Below are 24,311 nucleotides of genomic sequence, written 5' to 3'. Positions count from 1 at the left end.
TACAGAGCTCCAATTCCCCCACTCTGCTCATACGTGAAACAATAACAAATCACGTTACTAAATTATAGGACTTCTAAAAAACACAGCTTATTTCCCAGCCCACAACAGTTCACTGCAAAGCCATTTTCACCAATTGCAGACAACATAATTACACACACACGCACGCTCTCCTCTCAGGCATCCATTTGGCTGCCAGCCTGTTAAATGCCAATGTTCTGGGAGCAATCATTAGAAAGGCAACACTTTACTTCATTACACGAACATTATAATGCATATTCGGTATTTTGGATAGTACTCGATGGTATTCAGAAGCCATTGGAAATATTTTCCCAAATTATATGCTATAATAGCTCTAAACTTAAAAATATGTGTGAAAATTACACTCTCCCACCCTACCCCAACCCCAGCTGTACTGCAAAGCAAACTTATGACAACATACATGCAACTACAGGCATGGGGAGGTTTGTCAAGAGAAGGGGGAAGAGAGAAGCCCACCATCAGTGATTAATTTGATCAGCAAAAAACATTTTTCCCCCCCTTTATTTTTCTTATTGAATAGGTTTTGTTTGTTTCTCTAACTGGGCATAAAGACATTGGAAGGACGTGGAAATGAAATGGAAGGAAGTCATCTGGAGGAAATCCTTCTTTATTGAGCAAGAGTTTTACATACGTATGTTCTAGTAGTCACCTACTTTTTGCTGCCTCCTGCTAATAGGCATAATGGAAATATTGCACTGAGCACATTCATGGGAAACACAGCTAATAAAGCAAGAAATATGGTAAATACATTTCATACAACCTTAAAAATAATTCCAAACAACCATATGACAAATTCTGAAGCACTTCTGTGATCTTAAAGTGACGTTCGCTGTTCTGAAGTTTTTTCTTTTATTACAAATTGACACTTGGTTTTTTTTGTGTAGAAAGATTTTGTATTGGCTAATAAAACCACAGCCTTAAAATTGTTGGCTTTCAGTTACAGAGGTAACAGAGAGGTATCATCTGAATCCACATCAGAGCTTTTGGAAAGAGAAACTAAATAAGATGGCAGCAGTACAAGCATGGGTCTCCTCCAGCATCCCAAACTCTTTGTGGCTTTGCCATGGCCAAGGAATAGAGCTCTGCAGCTCAACAAAGCAGCCAGCCTCCCAGAGCACTTTGAGAAAGCCTGGCATCCACTCTCTTGCTTACTGATAAGAGTGCTCTCCTAAATGGAAAATGAAGCAGAAGAACCTCAATTATCCAAGAAAAGTCCCACACGAGTCTGTCAATACTGACTACACCTGGGAAGTCATGAATGAGAATTATTTTATTTGACCGACCCATAAAGTAAACCTACAGAATTGCTGCTCTGAAGATGGGAGAGAAAGGTTTTCATAATGCACGCTGAGCCCACAGTAGAAAGAACAGTATTACAGGTGATCTGTTAGGGTACGATGTGAGTCAGATTGAAGACACGATCCAAAGCAGTTCCAACCTGTTTTCCATGAGTCTGTTCTGAACAAAGGTCTATTTACAACAGTTTTCAACTGCTTGAGGAAAAGCTACCCTGGATTTCAAATCACCAGTGCTTCAATTCTCTCTTTGCACACAAGGGGTCCATCTCAGAAGCACCTTGAATAAATACGCTGTAGTAGAACTGATGCAGAAGTAGTCTGTCCCCAGTGTTAAAATTACGAGCAGTGGAAGAGAAGCTTTTGCACGCTTCGACATTTCATATTGCTCAGGCACCAAGGATCAGTTATCATCAGCACAGTACATTTCACCCTTAGGTTTTCACCAGTGCTGCAGTCCATTCCTCCCGTAGATAAATGAACACTTGGGCTACGTTTTTATCCTTTCACTTGTTATAATCTGAATTCATTTATATATACAAAACGAGAGACAGGAAAAAGTTGTATTAATCCAACCACAGGCACCTTCACCTTGTAGTGACAAAGCCTAGACAAGGCAGCTGCACTTACTTCAGGAGCATCTATCAAATTCAGTGTTCCAATACCAAACAGAGAGAAACAAGAATGTCAGGTCATACAACGCCAATACTTTTCAGTGGGCCCTTGACTGTTAGGTGCAAAACCCCTCCAAAACCAAAGAACTAAAAAAGAAAATCTTTCCACCACATTAGTTATGTTTAGAATGCTACACAATGAATAAATTACATCTTTGTGGGATACTGTTACTTTTACTTCTGTATCTCAAAGAAATTCCCAACTAATTAATTAGAGCAAGAAATTACACTGAGCAGGATAACGTTTTAAAATGAAAGAAATGATTCAGAAACACCAATCAAAGATAATTTGATTATGACTAGCTGTGCTGAAGTCATTAAAATTGATGGAAGATGTTGTTACACTGGTCTATTCTATGTAATCCATTACCAACGCTATGCTCTGTAGTTCAACTCCAACAAATGGTATCTGATGATTCAATATTGAAGACTATGATACTTTCCATGTGCCACTTGCTTTCCCACACCAACATGTCCAATAAAAAAAAAGAATCAGTAGCGAGTAGTTCTGCAAAAATTCATCACTAGGAGAACTTTAGCTAACACATCATTCCGATTTTTACCTGCTAGCATTCTACATGTCTAAATATGGCTGTTTGATTCTGAACAGTCATTATTCCACAAAAGTTACAGCTGTGGTTTGGTAAGAAATCATTCCCTGTGCTTTCTGAGGCCTGCCCATAGGTACATTTCCTCCCGTGCTCTCAGCTGAAGTGACGAGCAAGACGTGCAGACCTATAATCAACACGCAGCTGAACAAAGGAGTGAAGGATGTTCTTGTCCAGATTAGCAAGTTGTTCACCTGAGCAAACTTGCTTTAAGTTATCCGGGGCTACAACCAGAAGATTGCAAAGTGCATGCAAAGTATCAAAGAGCTGCAACACCAGCGCAATCTGTGGTTAAGAAAAGAAAAAGAAAGAAAAAAAAGAGGTATTAAGAGTAAAAACTGACCTAGGTCTTAAAACACAACATCCATCAAGATTCTCAAAAGACATCTCCCATATAGAAAATACATCTCAGTCATTCTGTGTATAAATATATACAGGCACGTGGAATGATAGCAAAAAAAAAACCCAAGCACAATTACAAAATAACTAAGCTAGCTTGCTATTTCTCACTGTATGCATATCTTGTTTTAAGTACAAATCTATACTGCGACTTAAAAATCTATTGAGCTGCTTACAAAGACACAAACTGAAGGCTACGAAGATGCTTTTGATTTCTTTCCTCAAGACATCAGTGAGAAAACTAAGGGAGGGATGATGGTTTGTTTGTTTGTTTTTAAGACTATTCCAGAAAAAAACTCATTGATACCAACACACATGCAATAAAAAAAGGTGGTAATTTTGATAATAGTCATTGGGAAAAAACAAAGCACTTGAAGCAAGAGAATCACAGGTCTTGGCCAGAAAGCAAATCTTAGCTTTTGTTTCAATACAAAACTATATCTAGAATAGACTAAATGCTTCCTCAGTGTATATACATATATAGTCTGCAAGCAACAAAATGGTATTAGGAGACTGCTCTTTAAGAAGTGATAAAGTACTACTAGCACAGTTAACAGCACATATAACATCAGCATATGAAATGCTGATGTTCAAACAGAAAGATTATTTTAACGAAAACTTCTCAGAAGAAATGGTAAAATATCATCTAACCAACCATCATGGCTGTACATCACCAACATACACATGACTTACCTTGAAGTCTTTGGCACACTTTCTGTACTCAGCCACGTCACAAATAGCTAACATGCCACCCATGCAGCTGTAGGAATATTGCTGCAGGTGTTCGTAGATGAGTCGATGGAAACGAACTCCAAGCTCCATCAAAACCGTGTCCACGTTCTTACCATCCATAGACTTCCGAATCTTTTCCACCTGTTTTCTAACATAGCTGCAGACTTTAACACAAGCCTTAGGAAAAAGAATAATTTAAATTATAATCAAGAAACCTGTTCTCATTAAGTGCCTTCTATGTAAGCTGAACATTAATTAGTAAGTTCTTTAAAATTCCTACAGTGCAACATCATCTGTTACCTTCCAGTTAATAATTCCAACAGGTTTTCACTTGCCAGAGACACAAGTATGCATAAAAAAGAAGGATGCAAGACAACATTCCACCAAATTAAACTTTGTGTCAGTTCAGATTAGTCTGCACTGTTAATTTAAGCAACAATTAACAAAGGGGGGGACAATCAAGACAACTAAAACCTCGGCAGCTGTAGTTGTAAACCCAATTTAACAGCCATCTTCACTCTTCCCACACACTACCAGCCTCTACAACCAACTGCTCCACTCTTCCCATTTTCACCCAGCTTCATATATTCAGATATATTCCCCCCATTAACAACAGTTTGTTCTCTACTTCTCTCTATTTTGCTCCTTTGTGTTTGATATCAATCAAGTGCATTTCAAGCTATACTGATGAGCTGGAACTTAATTTACTTACGTTAGTATACTGAATCAAAACGTTGTTTTCATCCTCTGGCTTAAAATCTGTCTTTTTCTGCTCTGCAGCCAAGATGTGCTTCATCTGTCCAATCATACAATTCAATGTCCTGTAAAGTTACAAAGAACACTCAAGGTTTTGAAGGGAATGTTCTCATTTCCTTGATTTTTATATTTATATATTGTAAAGTGGCTTTATACAAAAGTATGTAGCATATAACAACGAGGAAAAAACCTCACTGCTTAACATTTCATCTATAGAATATATACCAATGGCAAACATGGAAAACGAGGGATTGAAGTTACAGTGCAATTCTCTAAAAAAGACAAGCTTGATTTTAAGAAAGCCATTAAGAAAAACAGTAGGAGGGAAAAAACAAACAAGCAACCATGCTGGCCAGTTGGTCTTAAAGGGGACACATTAACTGTGAAGTAACCAACTCAATTCCAGCTCTTCAGTGGAACTGGATGACATCCTTCATTGCTGAGGGAATGAGACAGACAAAGGAAGAGTTCCAAATGCTTATTTTAGTAGAATTAGATAACACTGTGTATTATTCAGCAGCAAGCATCAGAAAACATTGGTAAAGTGAAATAAAAGGAAGGACAGGGGAAGAATATTTAAGTCCCAAAAGGTAGTAAGTGGATCCTTTAAAACTCCCTTTCTATGCATAGAGACTCAAATCTGCATTTCAGGTGTACCACAGTCAACAATCTACGTGCAAACAAATTACAGCCTCTTAAATTTCTGTTTTCAATAAATACTCCCAAGAGACTGTTTGCACAGAATACAAACTGACAGAAAGCCATTAGAGCTACTTTTGGTTGACTCATAAATCACTTCTGCAGAGGCAGGCAATTTTTGTGAATACCATTCCAGAAGCTCCTGTAGGACTCATTCAGTCTGCACAGTGTCGATGCCTTTAACTCTAGAAATTACCTGTATTAGCAATTTCAGCATTAGAAATTGCTTTATTTTTCAAACTAGATCATTCCTTTCGGCAAGGCAATCAATTCTTAGCAGCAGGGGTACGACAAAGCAGCATGTAAGCAAGAACACACATTTTACATGTAACATTCATCTGAAAGCTAACCTCTCCTTTACCTGTAAAAGTGCCAGTGTTTATGAAGACTCCATCCACAAACCTTTGAGCACACTGTTTTCCAACAGGGACTTGTTCTCCTAAGTCTTACTACCACTTTTAAGAGATTATTTGCTTGACACAGTTATAAACTGTTCTAACGTTTGGACTGACCCATGCCTGTCTAGAACCAAGCTTATGGTCACTGTGGTTCAAGTATTTCAAGCTTTGCATTTAAGCCTGTTCCAGTACGAACAGCTAAAATCTCAATCGTTACACACATATGTTCCATCCCCACTATTCTTTCTGCACCTGCAGAAAATGCCTTTAAGAAACAACTTGCAGAGCATTCTGGAAATACATACAATCTCTTTCCTATCTCCACAGGAATCACCCTACAGGACACAAATGCAATGCCTACTTTTCCCATATAGTGCTGCTCTCAGCCTTTTCCAGTGTGGAGTAAGGTAAACAGAATGAGTGCACTCTCAACATAACAGAATTATTTACTACCATCTTTCTTATGTAGGGTCAGAAAACTGCCACATAAATATGAGCCTCTAAACAAACAAAATTTAAGTTCCTGCATAGAATAATGTAGAAAAAAGAAATAACTTTGTGTTCAGAATGATTTAATCCAGAAAAGGGAACCAAATAATAAATCCCAAAGGAGTTTTAAAAGAATTGGAGGTTAATAAAGTTTAAATCTCTACTTGCCGATCAATGCCCATATCCAGCTTCACTTCCATTTGTTCTATAATATCCTTTTTCTTCTGAAGGCATTCAGATAGTTTAGGAGACGAACTGCAACAGCGTAAGGAGTTATGTCAGAAAGGGTCAGAGTACCAAAACAAATCTGTTTGCTGGGACTGCTTCTTAAATCAGGGATGTGTGAATATTTCCTGTTCCACAGAAAAGGACTAATTTAGGTGGAGTTAGCTGGCTTCAGATCAACACATCAATAGCTGTGTGACCCCAAGCAGAATTTGTGGAGCACTGACTGGCACGGAACTGATTCACAACACATCAGTGTGATCTACCTTGAGCATATCCAACCAGCAGCTCGTAACATGTCCATGTAATTCACACGTTGCTCCATGGCACGGCCAGCTTCTTCCCCTGCAGAGACTCTGCAATCTCTGCATCCCTGACATCTCCAGCTCACTCCAAGATGCGGCCATAAAACCACCACTAGCCCAGTGCAATGCAGCAGCAAGATCTCTGCAAAGCAACTTGTCCCTCATGCCTATCAGTATTCTCAATGCCTCTCCCCCCTTGGTTATCTAAGCTATCTCTGGTTAGGCTGAGGTTGGACTTGATGATCTTCAAGGTCTTTTCCAACCTGGGTAATTCTATGATTCTATGATTCTAAGTGTAACTTCCCTTCCTCCTCCCCCCATGAGAGTATTTCATCTTCCTGCAACATCAAGCTGAACCACTCCAAGAATAAACTCTTCTCAACAGAGACGAGGAAAGGAAAAAAAGCCTGCTCTGTTCACCAAAAATTACCATTCACTGTGGAAATGTAGATCAAAATAAAAGTACCTGATTAATGGCATCAAATGATCATTGAACTGTTTGTCAAACAAATGGAAAATAGTATTGGCCTGGTGGACAACATCCAAGAAATAAAGATTCGCGTTCTTTGAATCAGAGGAGGGAATGCCTAAAGGAAAGAAGGATTCATTAATACCATAACGATACACAGTTCTTTAATTAGAATGATATTTTAAATATGCAGATTTTTCCACGAGTGCTAAAATCACATGCTAAATGTTGGAAACGTTCACCGTGGTGCCATGTACAGAACACTTCTCATAGGTTTCACTTAACCAATACATTTTGAACATGACCAATCAATAAGGCTCTGCAAAGGACCTGCAAAGATGATCTCCACAAAAAGGCCAGTGAGATGAAGTGCTCAAAAAAATATTATACTCACCAGCAAGGCCTGTTTCTAATGCATAATCAATGTGTTCAGTGCATAAGAACTCTACAAGCATAGAAAAAATCCTGAAGGCGTTCTTCGGTAAGTCAGATGGATCAGAGAGCTTAAAAAAGAAGAAGAACTTTCATTCTAAAGGTCAGTTTTACATATATTTGAAAGTTTACCCAATATCGAGTAGAGGATAAGCTTAAAGTGTAACGAGTATTTCAGAAAAACTGGAATTTCTTTTTAAATTAAAAGCATCCGCACAGAGAACTATTGAGGAACAGCCTTTAGTATCAACAAACTCTTTGGTACTTACAGGTAAAATGAAGACAATATGCTGCAGGGTGCAACGGAAAGCAAAAATATACAGAGCTTCTAATAATGGCAGTGATAATAAATCAAGGAAGGCATTAATACAGTTGTAAAAACACAAACATCCAGCTGTGATTTCTGTAATCACCAAAACCACACACTGCTCAGGACTGAAATGAGGTACCTGGTAAAGGTGACTCAATACAACCCTGCCTTTTTTCACTGAGTTTTTGCCATTGACCACAGCTAGAGGCAGTGCAGCTGTTCTAGCACTGTCTCAGTGCCTCAGAAAAAAACAATACAGTCTGAACTGCGGTGACATTTAACACAGTTCAGCTGGAGCCAACAGAGCATGAAAATTTTATTAAGTGAAGTGCCCCCATGTACACAGAGCATCTCTACCTTCATGAACTAGAAGCAACACAGGATTTGGGGCAGCAACTTGTCTGCAAATCCATTTTCTAAAGAAAAACGTGACAGGGCTTTTGCATGCAAAAAAATAGAGCTTTGGTTTTCAAGGAATTAAGTGGAGGCTTTCAGAAGCTTGGAGTATGATTAATATTGCAATTAAGGTCAATTTACACAAGAACACTCCAAGAGATTTCCACAGGATACCTAAAAAATAAACAAAAAACCCTACCCTGTTAGGGACATTTCCAAGCACAGAAATGTTTCAGTACGTGGTTAGGTAGGAACCATCAGCCTTGTTCTCCTAAATCAGTCATGGTTGGGACTCATAACATACCAGTGTGCATCTGTCATACAATGAAGTATTCCAGTTTGCTAGCCAGTCATAGAATGGCCCAGGCTGGAAAGGACCACAAGGATCATGAAGCTCCAACCCCTTTACCACAGGCAGGGCCACCAACCTCCATGTTTAATACCAGACCAGGCTGCCCACAGCCCCATCCAACTTGGTCATGAACACCTCCACGGATGGGGCATGAATGGGCCAGTACTTAACTGTTCCTTTGCAAAGTGAATTGCTCTGATCACAAACACAATCTCAGCAGCATATGGCGACACAAAAGGTTTTTAATGTGCCTGTAATTCTGAAAGTCTCCTTATTTCCCAAGATCCATTTTGCACTCAACTGGTTTTCCCAATGTAACATATGCAATTGGTTTTAGAACAAGAAAAACCTGACCCTAACAGAGGGGGGGAAAAAAAGTATGCAAAATAGGAAGTTTGTACTATGATTTTAACAAGTTCCTAGCACCAACCACACTGAGAAAAAGGAAAAGATGATCTACCTGCATTCACTGACTTCCACCACGAAGAATGTGGTCATCCCTACATGTACAGGTAATACCGTGCTGTACTTATATTTTGTTACATGCCTGCCGCCCTCTCACAATGTTGAATATTCAAGTTTCTGAATAAAGAAGGTTAAAACCTCTTCTACATTACGCTAATTTAGAACATCAGAGGCATCTAAACTATTGTTAGGAATAGCTGTGATCAGCTATGAAATATTCCCTAGAAATTTACTAACGTATCCAATTCAATTTCATGGGTTTTCACTTACACTTGAGTATGAAAATGTAGGTTACAGGCAATAAAACAGGTGATTCAGTTAGAAGGAAAACCTTACTGGGTAAAACAGATTCTTAAAGAACAGTACAGAGTTATCAAGGCAGACTATTAAAGATGATTCCACTCAGTTCTTTATTAGTAATACTCTATGATGATTGAAGAAATGGCACTTGACACAAGGAAAGAACTCTGTAGTCATAAAATAGGGGGCTGGAGGGGAAGGGGGGGAAAGTAGTGAACTCTTCTCAGTTCTTGGGTCTGGTTTATTTAGAAAGGAAAAAAAAAAACAACACCAAAACAGAAACCACCAATGTTACCAAGTAGGTTTAATCCTACCTACTTTGTCCAAAAACAGACAGATAAAATGAAATCCACATTCATACAGAAGAGCCCAACATGACCCTGATTCAGCTAGAAACAGAAGAGTTTTTTAATACACTGAAGTTCTTCCTTTCTTCCAACCAAACTGAACCTCAAGATTTGATTGTATACACAAAATGTTGTCTCTAATAAGAGACAGCAGGAAGCGAACTTACTCTGTGACATCTCTCAAAAGCTTGTTTGGTTTCTTGCAAAAGGTTAACCACCACTTCTTGCGAGAGAAAAGTTTCTCCATGGGTGTCAATGCTTGGCCCCAATGGCAAGTTTGTACGTTGCCTTATTCTTTCCTTGAGGTCTTGAATACTAAAACAGAGACACCGAAAGGTTTTGCTGGGTGGAAATTCTGAAGATCACATTCAACAATATCTTACAATATTTCGGTTGTTAACTTACAAAAACAGAACCCAAGACACAGTTTAGGATATGCAAGCGTTAAGACAGTTAAGACAGCTTAAAAAAAATTGCTAGTAAATGCAAAACCTCTGATCCCACATTCAGCTGTGTCCTACCATGGCACATTCATACCATGGGAACAGCTGTTCCCCCTCTGGGGCGTGTGCTCTGTGGACAAAGTTCAGCCTCCATACGTTGTCACATTTTACTTTCAAAACACTGAGGTCTTCCTCTCTCATCCACAGCCACAAATCCTTTCATCCTCACCCCTATCTGTGCAGTCATGACTTATTCAAGCATGCTCCGACACATTTCCATGCATAAAGCAACCCATAGGGACAGTCACTGCAATCAATTTAATTTTCCCCAAGAAAATTAAATTTTTATCTTTGCTTTTATTCATCTCATGACTTTGCTATTGTTGTTGTTGTTTTCTCCAAATCACTCTTCATGCCTGACACACCGAACCCAGTAACTCTGAAAGGTGTAACAGTCTCATCACCTTTTCCTCACACAAGTTTTCTTTCTTCCTTTCCCACGTCTCCCTACTCCTTTATAGTGTCTCTACCCTGAGGATAATGAAGTCTTGTTTTACCTTTCTCTAAGTCCATTGCATCTTCTGGGCTCACTAAGAGCTTTTTCACTGACATTGCTATGGTCTTTTCCCCTTCCTAGGTCTTGGGAGGGGACCACAAGACCTGGGCAGGTGAAAAAAAATGTATGCTTTTAGATACACACATATACATGCGTTCAGTACCTTAATTTTGCTTCAGTCCTTTTGTGGGTCTGGATCCTAAGTTGAAACATAAGTTTAACTGGTATTTTTCATTTTCCATGAGTATATAAGCACCATGCATCACCCTTCACATGTATCAAGAGCAGTAAGATTTCAGAGAAAGTTAACAGGAAATGATAGCAAATTATAAAAAGCTGTAGGTCACTTTAGAAGTCTGCTCTTTTGCAGTCCATCCCTGTACATCCAGCACAAAAAACACAACAATTCTCCCTTTACCACCTCCCTTCCACTTCAGAAGTAGGAAACTTCATAGAAGAAACTTACCCTCCAGTGCCAATAGACCTCTTCTGGTGGTTTTTGGAATCATAATAACGTTGCAGAATCATCGCGCTCCTACTTTTCAAATAGCCAATTTCCACCTCAATGTAATTCTCCAAGTAGGAAATGAAAATGGATTTGATAAGCTTAGACAAGAAAGTCTGCTTATCGGTACCCAAGTTAAATTCCATCAATTTGCTTGAAAGATTAGTAGTTCTTTATGCAAAACAAAGAAGGGGAGAGGAGGAAAAGGTTGTATTTGTATGAATTACAGCATTACATGCTTGTAAAAGTACATGGTACAACAGAATCCAGATCATGATTAGAACTTCTAGCAGCTTTATACTTAAGTAAAGAACTTTGCATAATTCATGTTTGATTACATATGGCACAATTGCCATCAAGGGGAGGACTGGCTTTTGCCCAGTTTAAAAATCACACTCAAAGATCACAATGCTAAATACCTCCCATTCAAAACGATAACAGCTATTTAAAGTTTCTAAAGAAATTTAATCATTGGAAAGTTTGACAGACATTGAATTTTTCCCATTTTTATGAGGAGTTTACTTTTTTGTCTGATATTCCGACATCTTGATGATGATTAATCAATTCATTCCAAGAGGATAACTACAACAATAATTTTATCATCTACATGCATATACCTTGTATACAGATCGTAAAGATTCTTAAGATACTGTTCTGCATCCGATTTCCTGTGTTCTTCCAGTTGGTCCTTCACATAACTCTGTAAAATTTAGGTATATCTGTTAGAAGAATAGATATCAAACCTCAGGTCATCCTCACTTGTTAGATTATACATATAATTTACTTCAAAGCACACACCTTAACCCAAAGGCTGTATGGATTGCTTAAGTCTCAGATACAACAGAATTTCTGTCTTCTACAGATAAATACGTTGTTTTGAAGGAAATGATTTATTAATACAAAGTAGCAGCAGGTAAAGCAAACAGCAAAGAGGGATTGCTTTGAAAACATGCTAGTCCAAACACAAGATCCCCACTCTTAAAGAATCAAAACCACTAGAGGCCTAAGGGTAGGTCTAAAGTTGACAGCAAGAGAAAGAGGTACTTAAATATTTGCTAACTATAATACACACATAATTCAGATACAAGCTTAGAGTCTTCCTGTAATTGACTATTTGGCAAAAAAATATTATTTACCATAAAATACTAAGTCAAAACTGATGGTCAAATTGGGGAATGAATACAAACTCAGTCTCCCTGCTCCATATTATCGATAATAAGGAAAACAACACTGACTGGGAAATTGCACTTTGCAATGAATAGGCATACTGCTGACTTCACATACTTAAGGGAGTATATTTTCAGGATGGGTAATGGGGTTTTCAACTAATGTTTCTAAATGTTCATATAAATATTCCAAGCATCGGCTATTATTCCTTTATTCATTACTAACCTCACACATGAAACCCAATTCCAACTACGAACAGGTTAAAGATGTTTATTAAATGTGAAACTCCTTTTCCTGACATATTCTGGGTAGGTGGCATAAAGAAGAAACCAAAAGCGTATGACATCTCATGAACTAGCTAATGAACGTACTGATTCCCTTTTAATTTTACATACTGAATTTGAATGTTTTCATTCTTGCTGTATTCACAGTACAAGTAGTTTCATTTGAAGTGGGTCTGATTATCTGTATGAAACATTATATGGCAATCAACTGTAATTCTACATCTTTATACAGGATTATGAATCCTGTAAATTCTGAGCAACTGTTACTTCAAGCACATATGGATGAAAAGCTTCCTTGATCACTATAATATATTAATATTTGAAGTACCTGAAGTTTAACTTCAAAGATGTTTTGGATGAGTTTGGCTAGCACAGTCTCCGGATTGCTGAAGACTTCTCCAACTTGCTTATTCACTCGCTGGCAGAGAATGGCTGCATCTTCAAACACATCATTCCTCAGGAATGCACCCTAGGGTTGTGGAAACAATTTCACAACATATTTACAACTACTTATAGAATAAGGAAATCAACACCCAAACAGATGCGTGTAAAACATAAAATGCATTACCTCTTGACACTGTTTTATGTACACATCAACACAATGGGAATAGCCCTGTGGAAGGAGGAAAAAAAAGTCTTAAAACCAGGCTCTCCGTGTCTTTTATACAGAACGAAATTAAGGAGATAAAACTCCTGCAAAGAAATTAACACAAGAAATACATTTATCTGAAGCACAGGCTTTTTCCAGTCCATTCTTGTCACAAATCTAGCAGAACTTCACTTATCACAGCTCACCGTGGATGCACATGACAGGTATTAATGCTCTTCAAGCACGAATGACAACTCACGCACATTCAAGAAAAATTCCCCTCAGAATGTTCTCTATTGACAATGTCTCTGATTCCCCACCACAGAATCATAGAATGGCCTGGGTTGAAAAGGCCCACAATGATCATCCAGTTTTAACCCCCCTGCTGTGTGCAGGATCACCAACCACCAGACCAGGCTGCTCAGAGCCACATCCAGCCTGGCCTCAAACGCCTCCAGGGATGGCATTTGCCTCCTTTATTGACCTACATTTGATTTCAGATGGAACATTTCAGTATTTTTAAAAGATATATGGGTAACAATCATTTGCCTGTGCAAATATTTTCACTTAAAGGATGAGCTGGTGGATTTTTGTTGGGTTTGGGTTTTGTTTAGTTTATTTGTTCACTAATTTTTACCTTGAAATGGAGCAAGACAGCTGCTACTTCTCTCATTCTGGATATTTCACCTCTCCGCTGCGCACTGGTAAACTCCTGAATTAGCTGGCACTCTAAGTCATGGTATTTACCTGGAAGGGAACAGAGGAAAAAAGGTTAAAAAAAAATTAGAAGTAATCCATGAAGCTATCTAATACAAGCACTGGCAAAAATGGTAATACTGACAGTACTGCATATTTTTTAATCAGCTTTTACGATGCATATATGGGAATATGGATTGAACTGGATGGATAACTTACTTGCTATCTTTGATTTTACTTCAGAAAACCTGTTAACATCAAAAAAAATACCATGATTAATTTCAAATCCACATCACAAGAGAAATCAGACATCCCAGAGTGCCTGTTACTCATGATCTATTTAAAAAGGAATATACATAACACAGAGACGACAGAAAAGTTACATACTTCATATCCATAAGAACCTACGAGCATCTAATCCAAATCTAGCATTAAGTCAGCACACCAAAATTATCCCATTAAAAGTCTGTTAAGCAGTTCAGGATGTGTATGTAAAGATGATCCTACAACATGAGTATGCAAACACAAATTCAGGAATAGATGGTGCACTTATTTCTCTCAAAAACTACAGGAATCATAGAGTGAAACAAAGCCCCTTCCCATCCCATCCCTTCCCTGTTGTCCCCTCTATTCCCTTCCAAAAAAAAAGCAGCATTATAAAATTACAGCTACGTGAAGTTGTGGATTTTTTTTCTGCTTTGTTATTTTAAAGAGAAGTTCAGGTAGAATTTTACCTGTCAAAAGGCAGTTCCTGAGCAATCAAATGCAGTTTTTGAATAATATCAGCTGCCTCTTTAATCTGTTATGAGTAAAAACATGACAGCCAATTATTAAAGAAGATCTGAACATGGCCTATTCCTTTCTTTCATCTCTACTGCTCAGCTTTCACACCATAGTTTATATTCCTTTTAGATGATATACCATGTAGGAGATCACTTTCCTGCAATATGCATTTTAAGATGCTTAAGATATTATCTAACATACAAATTACATTGGTCAAAACATGATAAAAAATTTTCTGCTATATGTTCATGTGGGGCACAACTCTACAAGTCCTTAAGCTCATCACCATACCAGGCCAATATGGCTTGCAGACCAGAGTTCCTTATTTAATCATCCCAGGTAATGTGGCTTGAGCAAGCATGTTTCAAGTATGCACCTTTCCATATTGTAGTAAAACAAACAACCATAACATATAGATGGCTGAACTGCAACATGATATTTTGTGATGAATTAGGATAAAAGTCATTTATTTGGCAAATGGCATGGACTGGCCCAAAGCATGACTGTGAGACAGATGTAAAGAGTTCTACTATTTGATCTTAGCAACTGGAAAGCACCTTGAAGGGAGTAAGGAAAACTGACTGCTATATCCAGGCAAAGCCTTCATACCAGTAGACATAACAGAAAGTATAAAGAACATGCAATTTGTCTTGCTTTTCCTGTTAGCCATGTAGACAGAACTAGAGCAAGAGGAACAGAAGCACTGAGATCCTATTCTGCTACCGCTGATGAGAGGCTTGGGATTCAAACTTTGCAAGAACAGAAGATGCACAGGTAGGAAAACAGAGCACAGTCACTGCACGAGGCTGGCTGTGCGGCAGAAATAGAGGCTTTAATAAAGTGTAGTCATTCTGCTTATTAAGAGCAGCTTATGTTTGGAACTGTCAGCTCACAATAGCCTCTTAAATCAAAAGCAGCCACGCTCCTCAAATAAATCCAATGAAACAGCAGTTATTTCTATTAGGTATTAAGGCTGCTTCAAGCTAACTAACAATTCTGCTCAGTATTGATGTCGTCAGGATAGCCTATGTATCAGCACTTATTCACCAGCATCACCTAAAAAGAAGCCCAAAAGAAAGGTAAATAAAGAGCAAACAAAAACATCAGCAAGCAAACACAACATCTTCTGTCTTCACACAACAGCTGCTAACTAACTTCTTAGATTTTTATTGAATTCACAGCCTTTTCTTAAGCACAACAGAAGCCAGGACGAATCAATTCTCCATGGTTTCTGCTTAAACCCAGACATATTTCATTTTTAATTGAATCAGGCTTCTGTAAACCATTAAGTCAAAATAAATACTGAATCTGTACGACACAACTTAAAGGCTATAATGCATCTGAGGAAGTGGACAAAACAGCAAAGGAAAATCTTAATAGAATCGGTTTGAAGAAGCTGAAAGGCGTAATGGAACAATAGTGAGTACAGAACTAACGCAGAAGAGGGTGCAAGAATAATAGTGAATGCTGAACATAACGATACTGTTGCATGATAAATAAGTGAGCTGCTACATCGTTCTTTAATTGATTTGCTCACTTTAAGACACTTCAGTGCAAAAGAGGGACTGGTTAGTTGGCAGAGCAAGGCAAGTGGTAACGGCTTGGAGGATGAAGACACACACACAGCATATATAGCTTAGGACAAGACAGCCAAGAAAAGCCATCACAGAGATAAGCTGGAAATTGCTCAGTATATCAAGGACAAAGAAACGTGGGAAACAACAACTTTCAGTGTAAGAAAAAACAATAAACGTGGTAAGAACCCAACAGATTATAAGACCTGACACTGCCGAGAAAAACACCAATTCCTGCAGAAATAATTGCACTGCAACTCCTTGCCTCCCTTTCTCAGTATCCCTTGCCCTTAATGGCTTAGAGAGAAGCCCACGCTTTCATGAAGGGTGGCACAGAACAAGAAATCACAATGAAAACCCAGATCAGCTCAAAAATCAGAGGATGCTGCCAAAATATTAACATTTTAACTCTCAGAATATTTATTACTATCTCATACTTCAGAAATGCTTTTAGTTCAAATATGTATTAAGATATCATGCCTCACACCCAGGAAGGCTCCTTATAAACACTATTTCTACTTGCTATTTAAATGTGTGCCCCCCCACACCTCATATGCAGACTGACATCAGACTTCCAGCCCTTACTGCATTCCTCTCCTCTTCCAGATTTGCTTTATGTCCTCAGGGCACATCAAGATCAATTTGTTTAACAATTTCCAGGCTTATCATATTTATCTACCACAGATTTTTTTTTCAGAGCTTCCAACAGAAAATATTACAAAAATCAAGTTAAATTCCTTATGAGACTTTTCTGCACATGAAACAACTCACTTTACCTTATGCCTTGTTATGCACTGCGATCTCTTAAATAATTTTAAAATGAATGTTTTATTAGGAAAAAAAAGGAAAAGAAATGAGAAAGTTCATATATAGAAGAACTGATGTTATGCTGGATCCTTCCTGTTTTCCCTGGATGTCAGAAAAGGTTTTTTTGCACTCTTTCTCTGAACAGGACAAGCTATTAACAGGCAGTTATAGCATATCCACAAAGCACGATGCAGATCTCACTATATAAGAGACTTCTTGGGAAATGCTTGTTCTGTAGCTCCTTAAGAGCTCAGCTCAGCAGTGAGGGATGACAGTAACTGTTCCTTAAGTTATTAATGAGGTGCATTTGTGAAAAGATATTTTTGCTCAACACGCAAAGCAAGTTTTTGCTGTTGCTACAACACTGCAGTTTTTACTTAGCCATACCACTGTGCACACAACCTACCCTGGGCATGATGGTCATTCAGGACACACTTGGAGGAAGAAAAACAAAAGCAACAAGAAAACAACAATAAAAGCCCACAGAAATAAAAAGCAAAAGATAAAAATGAAATCAACCACCTTTACTGATTACATTTCCCAACGCACTGTGAAAGATATGTGCCCCTCCCTTTCCCCCTTCTTGCTTACAGATGGACACTATTACTGCAATTTATTTCCATTAGCCAGACCACTCAGATTCTATTTGCTTCACAAACACGCTTCTGAAGCAGAAGGAAAACAAAATGCTTTAACGTTTCTTTGAAGTTTCCCTGCCTGGTTCCTCTAAATTCAGAGGGTGGAGACATAGCCACAGGACTACACAAAGCCCAAAAGCATGCTGTGACAAAAAGGTATCCAAGGCCAGTGGACTGACCCAACAGAGTGAAGTCTCACAAAGAAGCTGCATTCAGAAGCGTTCTGCGTTACAGGGTGGATCTGAAGCAAAGGGTTCAAAGAAAAAGGGGCAGATATTGTATGCGCTCTAAAGTTGCCCCCGCCGGCATTTCTCAAATCTCTGATAATTTCATAAAGTGAAAAATGCCAACATTGCCACATTCAGCATCACTGAATACAAATGCTTTATCAGCAATCTGCAGCCTAGTGTTGTTAATTTACATTTCAGAACAATGAAACTTTAACAAGTCAGTCACTCACTGGTTTGAAGTCTGACCATGGTAAGTCATGGTAGCAGCTTGTAATTAGGGCAGTACTGCTTATTGCTTTGAACTGCTTTCATCCTGCTGACAGCTCTTACCTTTTCAGAGTTTGTAAAAACATCAGACTTCAGCTCTCCATCCAGAAACTCATTAAAGTATTTCATCAGCTTCTGAGCCTCCACAGCCCGTTGCCGCGGCGTGTTTACCCCCTCCAGTTGGTCACCAAGGTGACAGACCTTAGTTGCTACATAGCTGATGTGCTCATCTAGTTCTTGGAAATGCTGGAAGGCAACCTGGGAGAACATACACATGGGCATAATGCTCAGATTTCCATCTCCTGTACTTTTGGAATCACTCCATTTACATCAGTCAGAATCCAGGCATCAGCTTTTCCACCTCAGAGCTGCACAGCTATTTAGAACCAATTAAGCTCACGCAACTGCTCAAAGTCTCGCATCTTCCGCTAAACTAGTATGAAGAATAGCTACCAGTCATTACTGGAACACGCAGATAAAGCAGCCTCTGATGGGGGAAATCGCTTTCCATCACATTTTCTATTTTTATCTCAAACAGAAGCATGCTGAACCAAGAAACATTGATGGGAACACATCATGCTTCTAAATCTTCCAAGCTTAGTACCAACTACATGCTTTAGATTTTACCTGGTTGCTCTTCTGCAGTTCTTGTACCTTCTTGGCAAATTCCTTGGCTTCTTTCTGGCACTGCTGTTCTAGTTTCTCCACCTTTCTTTGAATCCTCTCATCCATTACCTGTAATTCTTGGATGTGATTCACAAATTCTTCCAATAATCTGATTTAAAATAAAAGATATTAAGGCAGATTTTAGTTTGAAAGTTAGCGTAGATTTGTAAAGAGCAAATAACTCAAATAAGAGCTCACCTACAATGCTGATACAATCATGCCTAAATTACAGACACTAAATTATAAATAATATATATATATTATAAATAATATATACAAATAATAAATGTCTAAATTAAAGCTATGTGATCAAGAAAATACTACACAAGAGCAGAGGAAACACTTAACACCAATTGCTCAAGAGCCTGGTTCTTTCACTAGCACAAAAATCCCATCTTCCTTAAACAAATCTCATCAACTCAAAGGAAGCTCCAGCAAACATATCCCTTCAGTGTAAGGGCTATAATAGTATAACAGTCTGGATGTGGCTCTGTGCAGCCTGGTCTGGTGGTTGGCAACCCTGCACATAGCAGGGAGGTTGAAACTGGATGATCATTGAGGTCCTTTTCAACCCAGACCATTCTATGATTCTAAAATAGTTTCGACTGTACTGCATATTTTATACAACCCTTGTAAGACACTGAATATAGTCTGATAAAGTTGTTTTGGGTATAAACACACGGCTTCTCCTAACATTCCTTCCTATAGCATATAGCGATATATTCTAGCTATATATGTACTATAGCATATAGCATATATTCCCTGCCATTTCCCATCACTGTGACTGTACTTCCAGGCACATTTTATTCCCTCCAATCACAGGATCTTTGAATGCATTCTTAAACCTTCTCTTTTCCTTCTCATTCCACTCTCATAGTGCTCCCCTCTCATTGTTTTTGTCCATTCTGTCCCATTCCAGTTGTCTTTTCAGTACATATTTTTCTAAACGTGAGTCATTGCTGTGCAGGGAATTAACTATTCCCAGGTCCTCCATAGCCTTAAAACTAATGCTAATAATTAGAAATATATCAATGATTGGGAAATTTCGTTGTCCAGATTTAAGATTAAAGCAGAAGGTGAAAAGAAACCCAAATCTTTTCCAGGGAGCTGCTGCTAGAGTGCTGAGGAACGTGCATACCCTATCTGAACATATGTAATACAGGCTATATGTGAAGCTGATGTCCTTCCAACATGCATTACTGCTGAAGCACAGAAGGGGCACGCTGGTCCTGCCCTGGCTCCCCACACACAGACTAGGAACTCTCAGCAAACAGAAGGGAGAAGTGGAATGCATTCACATGATACCTGCCCAATAACATCTGCTATTACTCTCTCAGCCAATGCATAGGGCTTTCTCTGAGCAATCCATAACTGATACTAATGTGATTTTCATACTTGCACAGAGGGAACTGAATTTTCAGTTTTCATTTCTGCTGCTGAAACGACTGGTTTTTACCCTGCTGCTCGGTGCCTTTTTGCTCACTGCATTACTCTAAAAAACTAATTAGTAATTCTAATTCTGAAAAACTCATTAGTCTTTCAAGTGGTATCTTTACAAGAGTGCCCAGAAAAAGTGACAACTTATTACAGAAACCGTGACTGTGACAAATGCTTAGGACTCCCTTCATCCATTCTCTGCTTGCCAGAACCCCAAAAAGCAAGCACCTTGCATTAGATTCCAGAGAAAACTATGAGGGACGTATGTAAGCATTTTAAAAACATGTCCAGAGAAGGGCAACAAAACTGGTGAGGGGTCTGGTGCACAAGTCTTATGAGGAGCAGCTCAGGGAGCTGAGATTGTTTAGCCTGGAGAAGAGGAGACTCAGGGGAGACCTCACTGCACTCTACAACTTCCCAAAGGGAGATTGCAATGAAGAGGGGTTTGGTCTCTTCTCCCAGGCAACAAGTAGGACCCGAGGAAATGGCCGCAAGTTGTACCATGTTCCAGAGGAGCTTTACATTAGATATAAGGAAAAGCTTTTTCTCTCAGAGAGTGGCCAGGCACTGGAATGGCTGCCCAGGGAGGTGGTGGAGTTGCCGTCCCTGGCAGTGTTCAAGAGGTGTCTGCACGAGGAGCTATGAGATAAGGTTTAGTGGCTAGAGGTAGCAATGGTAATGGGAGGACAGTTGGACTGGATGATCTTGTAGGTCCTCTCCAACCTTGTGATTTCATGATTCTATGATTCTGTGAGTTTGTGTTAGCAGCAATCACTAAGTTCAGCATCTATCCTCCTCCAAAGAGCCAGACTGCTCGAAAACCAATGTCTTTCATCCATGTTAATGAAGCTTTTCACATCCATTTTGAGTAACAGCTTGTCTATGAAGTTAGTAATCCTTAAACTTCTCAGGATTTTTATCTTAGGTAGCTACAAACAACCTCAAACACAAAGATTGCGTGGGTGAGAAGTCACTAAGCCACCACATACTGCAAATCAATTCACCACTGTAATTCTAAATCAACACCAATGAAGCTAAACCTTCTGTCTAGCTGGTTTGAGATAAGCCATCGCAATGTGCTGTTAAGTGAAAAGAAAAGGGGCACAAGTCCACCTCCATCCAGAAGAATCAAGTTTCTCATTTGGTTCAAACCACAGCACACGCTCAGACCAAAGCAAGCTATATCAACATTGCCACGTTCCTGTCCTTCTCAGCCTACTGATTTGTTTATAACTTCTATTTGCAACAGCACTGCAAATGCTGGGGCCTAAAGCAAGACATTTAAGGGAGCTAAACTAGCACGAAACTCATTAAGTTGACTTAATGACCTTAACAGTGAAGCCTAATATTATGCATTAATCCAGAAACTTCAGTGCTTTGGAACATCCACATCTAACAAAGAACAACAGCATCAATTCTCCTTTATTCAAACAGCCTAAATTATAAGCAACTTTCCCCACTCGTGTTGATTCTGAATAATTGGCTCATGGTCACAAACTCTGTCTGTTCTCTCATAGGAAAATCTCACTGGATACGCACCAGCACTACATACAGGCCTTTTGTTGTGTATGTAGCAAAGCAGTACAATTAGAGATGCAGCCACTGAGGCCATTATGTAATGTCATGTTTACCTTTTTGGATCGAAAGCTTCTCCACCTCTGGAACCTCCTCCAGGTGTCCTCCATGCCAGCCGTTCAATGTATTCATCCGCCACAAAGGGCTCCTAGAAACGAAACAAAAACTCTTTAAAATGCATAAGCAGCTGCTTAAGATGATGCACATTTAGAAGCTTCGCTATGATGAAAAGCAACCACAGTGTTGACAATAAGCACATCACCCCTTATACTGATATAATTAATAATGTTGTTCTCAGTGTGGTGGGTTTGAACACCTGGTCTACTACCTGCGAGACTGCCTCTCTCATAGTCCATGCAGAGCTGCCTCTACACTACCTGCCTTTACTTTTACTTTACTGCCCAGTGAGCTTATGGACTGTTATTGCACAGTGCCTGACACGTTCTGCAGCTTCATAGCTGCATTATGGCTCTTCTCAGCACTTCCCCTTCCTATAAAAAGCACAGCCTTGCCCCTGAAGATCCCATAACCCAGCCAGATTTCAACTCTAGTTGCAAAGACACCAACATCAACGCTATGGAATAGCCCTGTATAAAGGGTGCACTACTTACTGATGTGTACAGTGTGCCTGTGTATACACACATGCACATAGATAAACTTTCACAATCACTGAGTGGTGAGGTGCTGGAACAGCTGCCCAGAGAGGCTGTGGATGCCCCGTCCATCCCTGGAGGTGTTCAAGGCCAGGTTGGATGGGGCCCTGGGCAGCCTAGGCTGGTATCAATGTGGAGGTTGGTGGCCCTGCCTGTGGTGGGGGGCTGGAGCTTCATGATCCTTGAGGTCTCTTCCAACCCAAGCCAGTCTATGATTCTGTAATTCAAACACTCACACAATATAATTGCCCCCACACACATCATGATTCTTTTTGATTCTTTCAACCAACTTTACAGAGCTTTTCTGCAAGCTGGGTCTCCTAAGGAAACGTATACTGCTTTAAATGCTATCTTGATAATACGGTCACCTATAGCTATCCGATAGCCTAATTCCTATTTTAATTTTCCTTTCCAGTCCTGAAGAAACTGCTGAAACTCAGCTTCTACAAATGTCATTTGCAAGTCCATTGCCTGTTATCAGATGAGCCCCAACAGTCAATTTCTTCACAGCTTTGAACTCAGCTTCAGCTCGAGATGAATTAACACGATCCCATCCATTCTGCCAATACTCCTGATTTAATAACAGATAGGCCTGAAGTGGGCGATAACCTGGCCTGTAGGAACACTAAACTGGACCAAGCCACATTCAAATCCTGAAATCTAAAAATAATCATCATACTTTGAGTTACATGGAGTAGAATGAGTGCACGTAGCATCAATTTTCAGCAGATGTTTCTATACAGTTTCACATATTTATACTGAAAATGACTTTCAAACATGCTTTCATGCAAACACTGAAACCTAATTTCAGGATGCAGCTGAGGGTTACTCCCACAAGGAGCATGTTTGCATGTTCTTACCTTCATGGCAGTTGCTTCAACCTAATGCACGAGGCAATATTAATGTAATAAACATCAATATAACCCCTCCTGCCTCTGTGCTGAATGAGAAATGCAAGCAGGAAAGAATTAAGTGCTGCTTTCCCTACTGGAAAACAACACTTCTAAAGGATCTTTTTGCAAAGGTCTCAGCTACTTTGTCATCTCACTTCTATTGCAAAATGGAACAAGTTGTGTGCGATGGTAAAGAGCCCAAATTCAGCTTTCTTTACACATAGAAGTTCTCCCATACTCAGCATCCACGTAATTGCCATGTTGAGAAATGAAACCTCTTGAGTCTATGGTGGAGGTGTGGAGAAGGCACTAAACCTGTCACCTACCTACTTAAATCACGTTGTATTATCCTCCCTGTTGCTTAAAACCAAGCAAGCAAAAAGACATGAGTCACAACAGCCATGTGTTGGCATTGATTCACAAAACCAAGTGAGCACAATGCCTTTAGACGAGCCACAAACATGGGACCCTGTGATGAAACAGGAAGGCCTATCCTGGAGGCTGGGGAAAACATGTTAACACAAACCAAACGGGGCACCTGAGTGGGGATGATACCTCGTGCCGTGGGTATAAACACGCAGCTCACATCCAGGCCAGCAGGACAACAAGGCTGAACGCCCTGCCCTCCTCCCCTCTCGCTCCCACACCCTCCCGGTTCCGGGTTCTCCCCTCACACATCACGAAGGCCCACATTTCCCCCACCCCATTACCCCAAACACCCCGCACCCACCTCGAACAGCTCGGCCGTAGTAGCCATGTCCTCAGCGCTGCTCAGCGGCCCTCAGCCGCCCCACCGCTGCCGCCCATTGTGTCCCGGCACAGCAGCACCAGCCTCCGCCCTCCGGAAATGGCCGCGCG

At 39.6% G+C, this 24,311-nt stretch overlaps 1 protein-coding gene across 2 annotated transcripts; it reads right to left on the bottom strand.

Moving 5' to 3' along the window:
* Nucleotides 1-630: 630 nt before the first annotated feature.
* EXOC5 (exocyst complex component 5) lies at nucleotides 631-24,282 on the bottom strand. Of its 2 annotated transcripts, XM_015865867.3 has the most exons (19): nucleotides 24,184-24,282; nucleotides 21,964-22,055; nucleotides 18,857-19,004; nucleotides 18,293-18,487; nucleotides 14,665-14,729; nucleotides 14,150-14,178; nucleotides 13,872-13,981; nucleotides 13,214-13,258; nucleotides 12,974-13,114; nucleotides 11,812-11,894; nucleotides 11,156-11,365; nucleotides 10,853-10,888; nucleotides 9,858-10,005; nucleotides 7,483-7,591; nucleotides 7,086-7,206; nucleotides 6,258-6,344; nucleotides 4,460-4,568; nucleotides 3,709-3,924; nucleotides 631-2,901 (listed from the first exon to the last, which is right to left on the bottom strand). In XM_015865867.3, the coding sequence occupies exons 1-19, from the start codon at nucleotides 24,208-24,210 to the stop codon at nucleotides 2,713-2,715; spliced, it is 2,160 nt and encodes a 719-aa protein (XP_015721353.1). In that variant the 5' UTR covers nucleotides 24,211-24,282; the 3' UTR covers nucleotides 631-2,712. The 2 variants fall into 2 exon arrangements, with proteins under 2 accessions (XP_015721353.1, XP_015721354.1); XM_015865868.3 differs by lacking the exon at nucleotides 10,853-10,888.
* Between the last annotated feature and the right edge of the window lie 29 nt (nucleotides 24,283-24,311).

The sequence above is a fragment of the Coturnix japonica genome, chromosome 5, assembly GCF_054131305.1.
Source record: "Coturnix japonica strain WE chromosome 5, WE-NBRP24, whole genome shotgun sequence".
Lineage (NCBI taxonomy): Eukaryota > Metazoa > Chordata > Aves > Galliformes > Phasianidae > Coturnix > Coturnix japonica.
The sequence above is the reverse complement of the archived record's forward strand: the minus strand, read 5'-3'. Positions and strand labels throughout refer to the sequence as shown.

What these genes read in the sequence shown, in the direction of transcription:
- EXOC5 (XM_015865867.3), bottom strand. Translation starts at nt 24,210, where the DNA reads ATGGCTACTACGGCCGAGCTGTTCGAG. An exon ending in CTACGGCCGAGCTGTTCGAG is followed by an intron (nt 22,056 to 24,183) that starts GTGGGTGCGGGG and finishes TTTCGTTTCTAG; the next exon opens with GAGCCCTTTGTGGCGGATGA. An exon ending in CTGTCTTGCTCCATTTCAAG is followed by an intron (nt 13,259 to 13,871) that starts GTAAAAATTAGT and finishes CTCCTTCCACAG; the next exon opens with GGCTATTCCCATTGTGTTGA.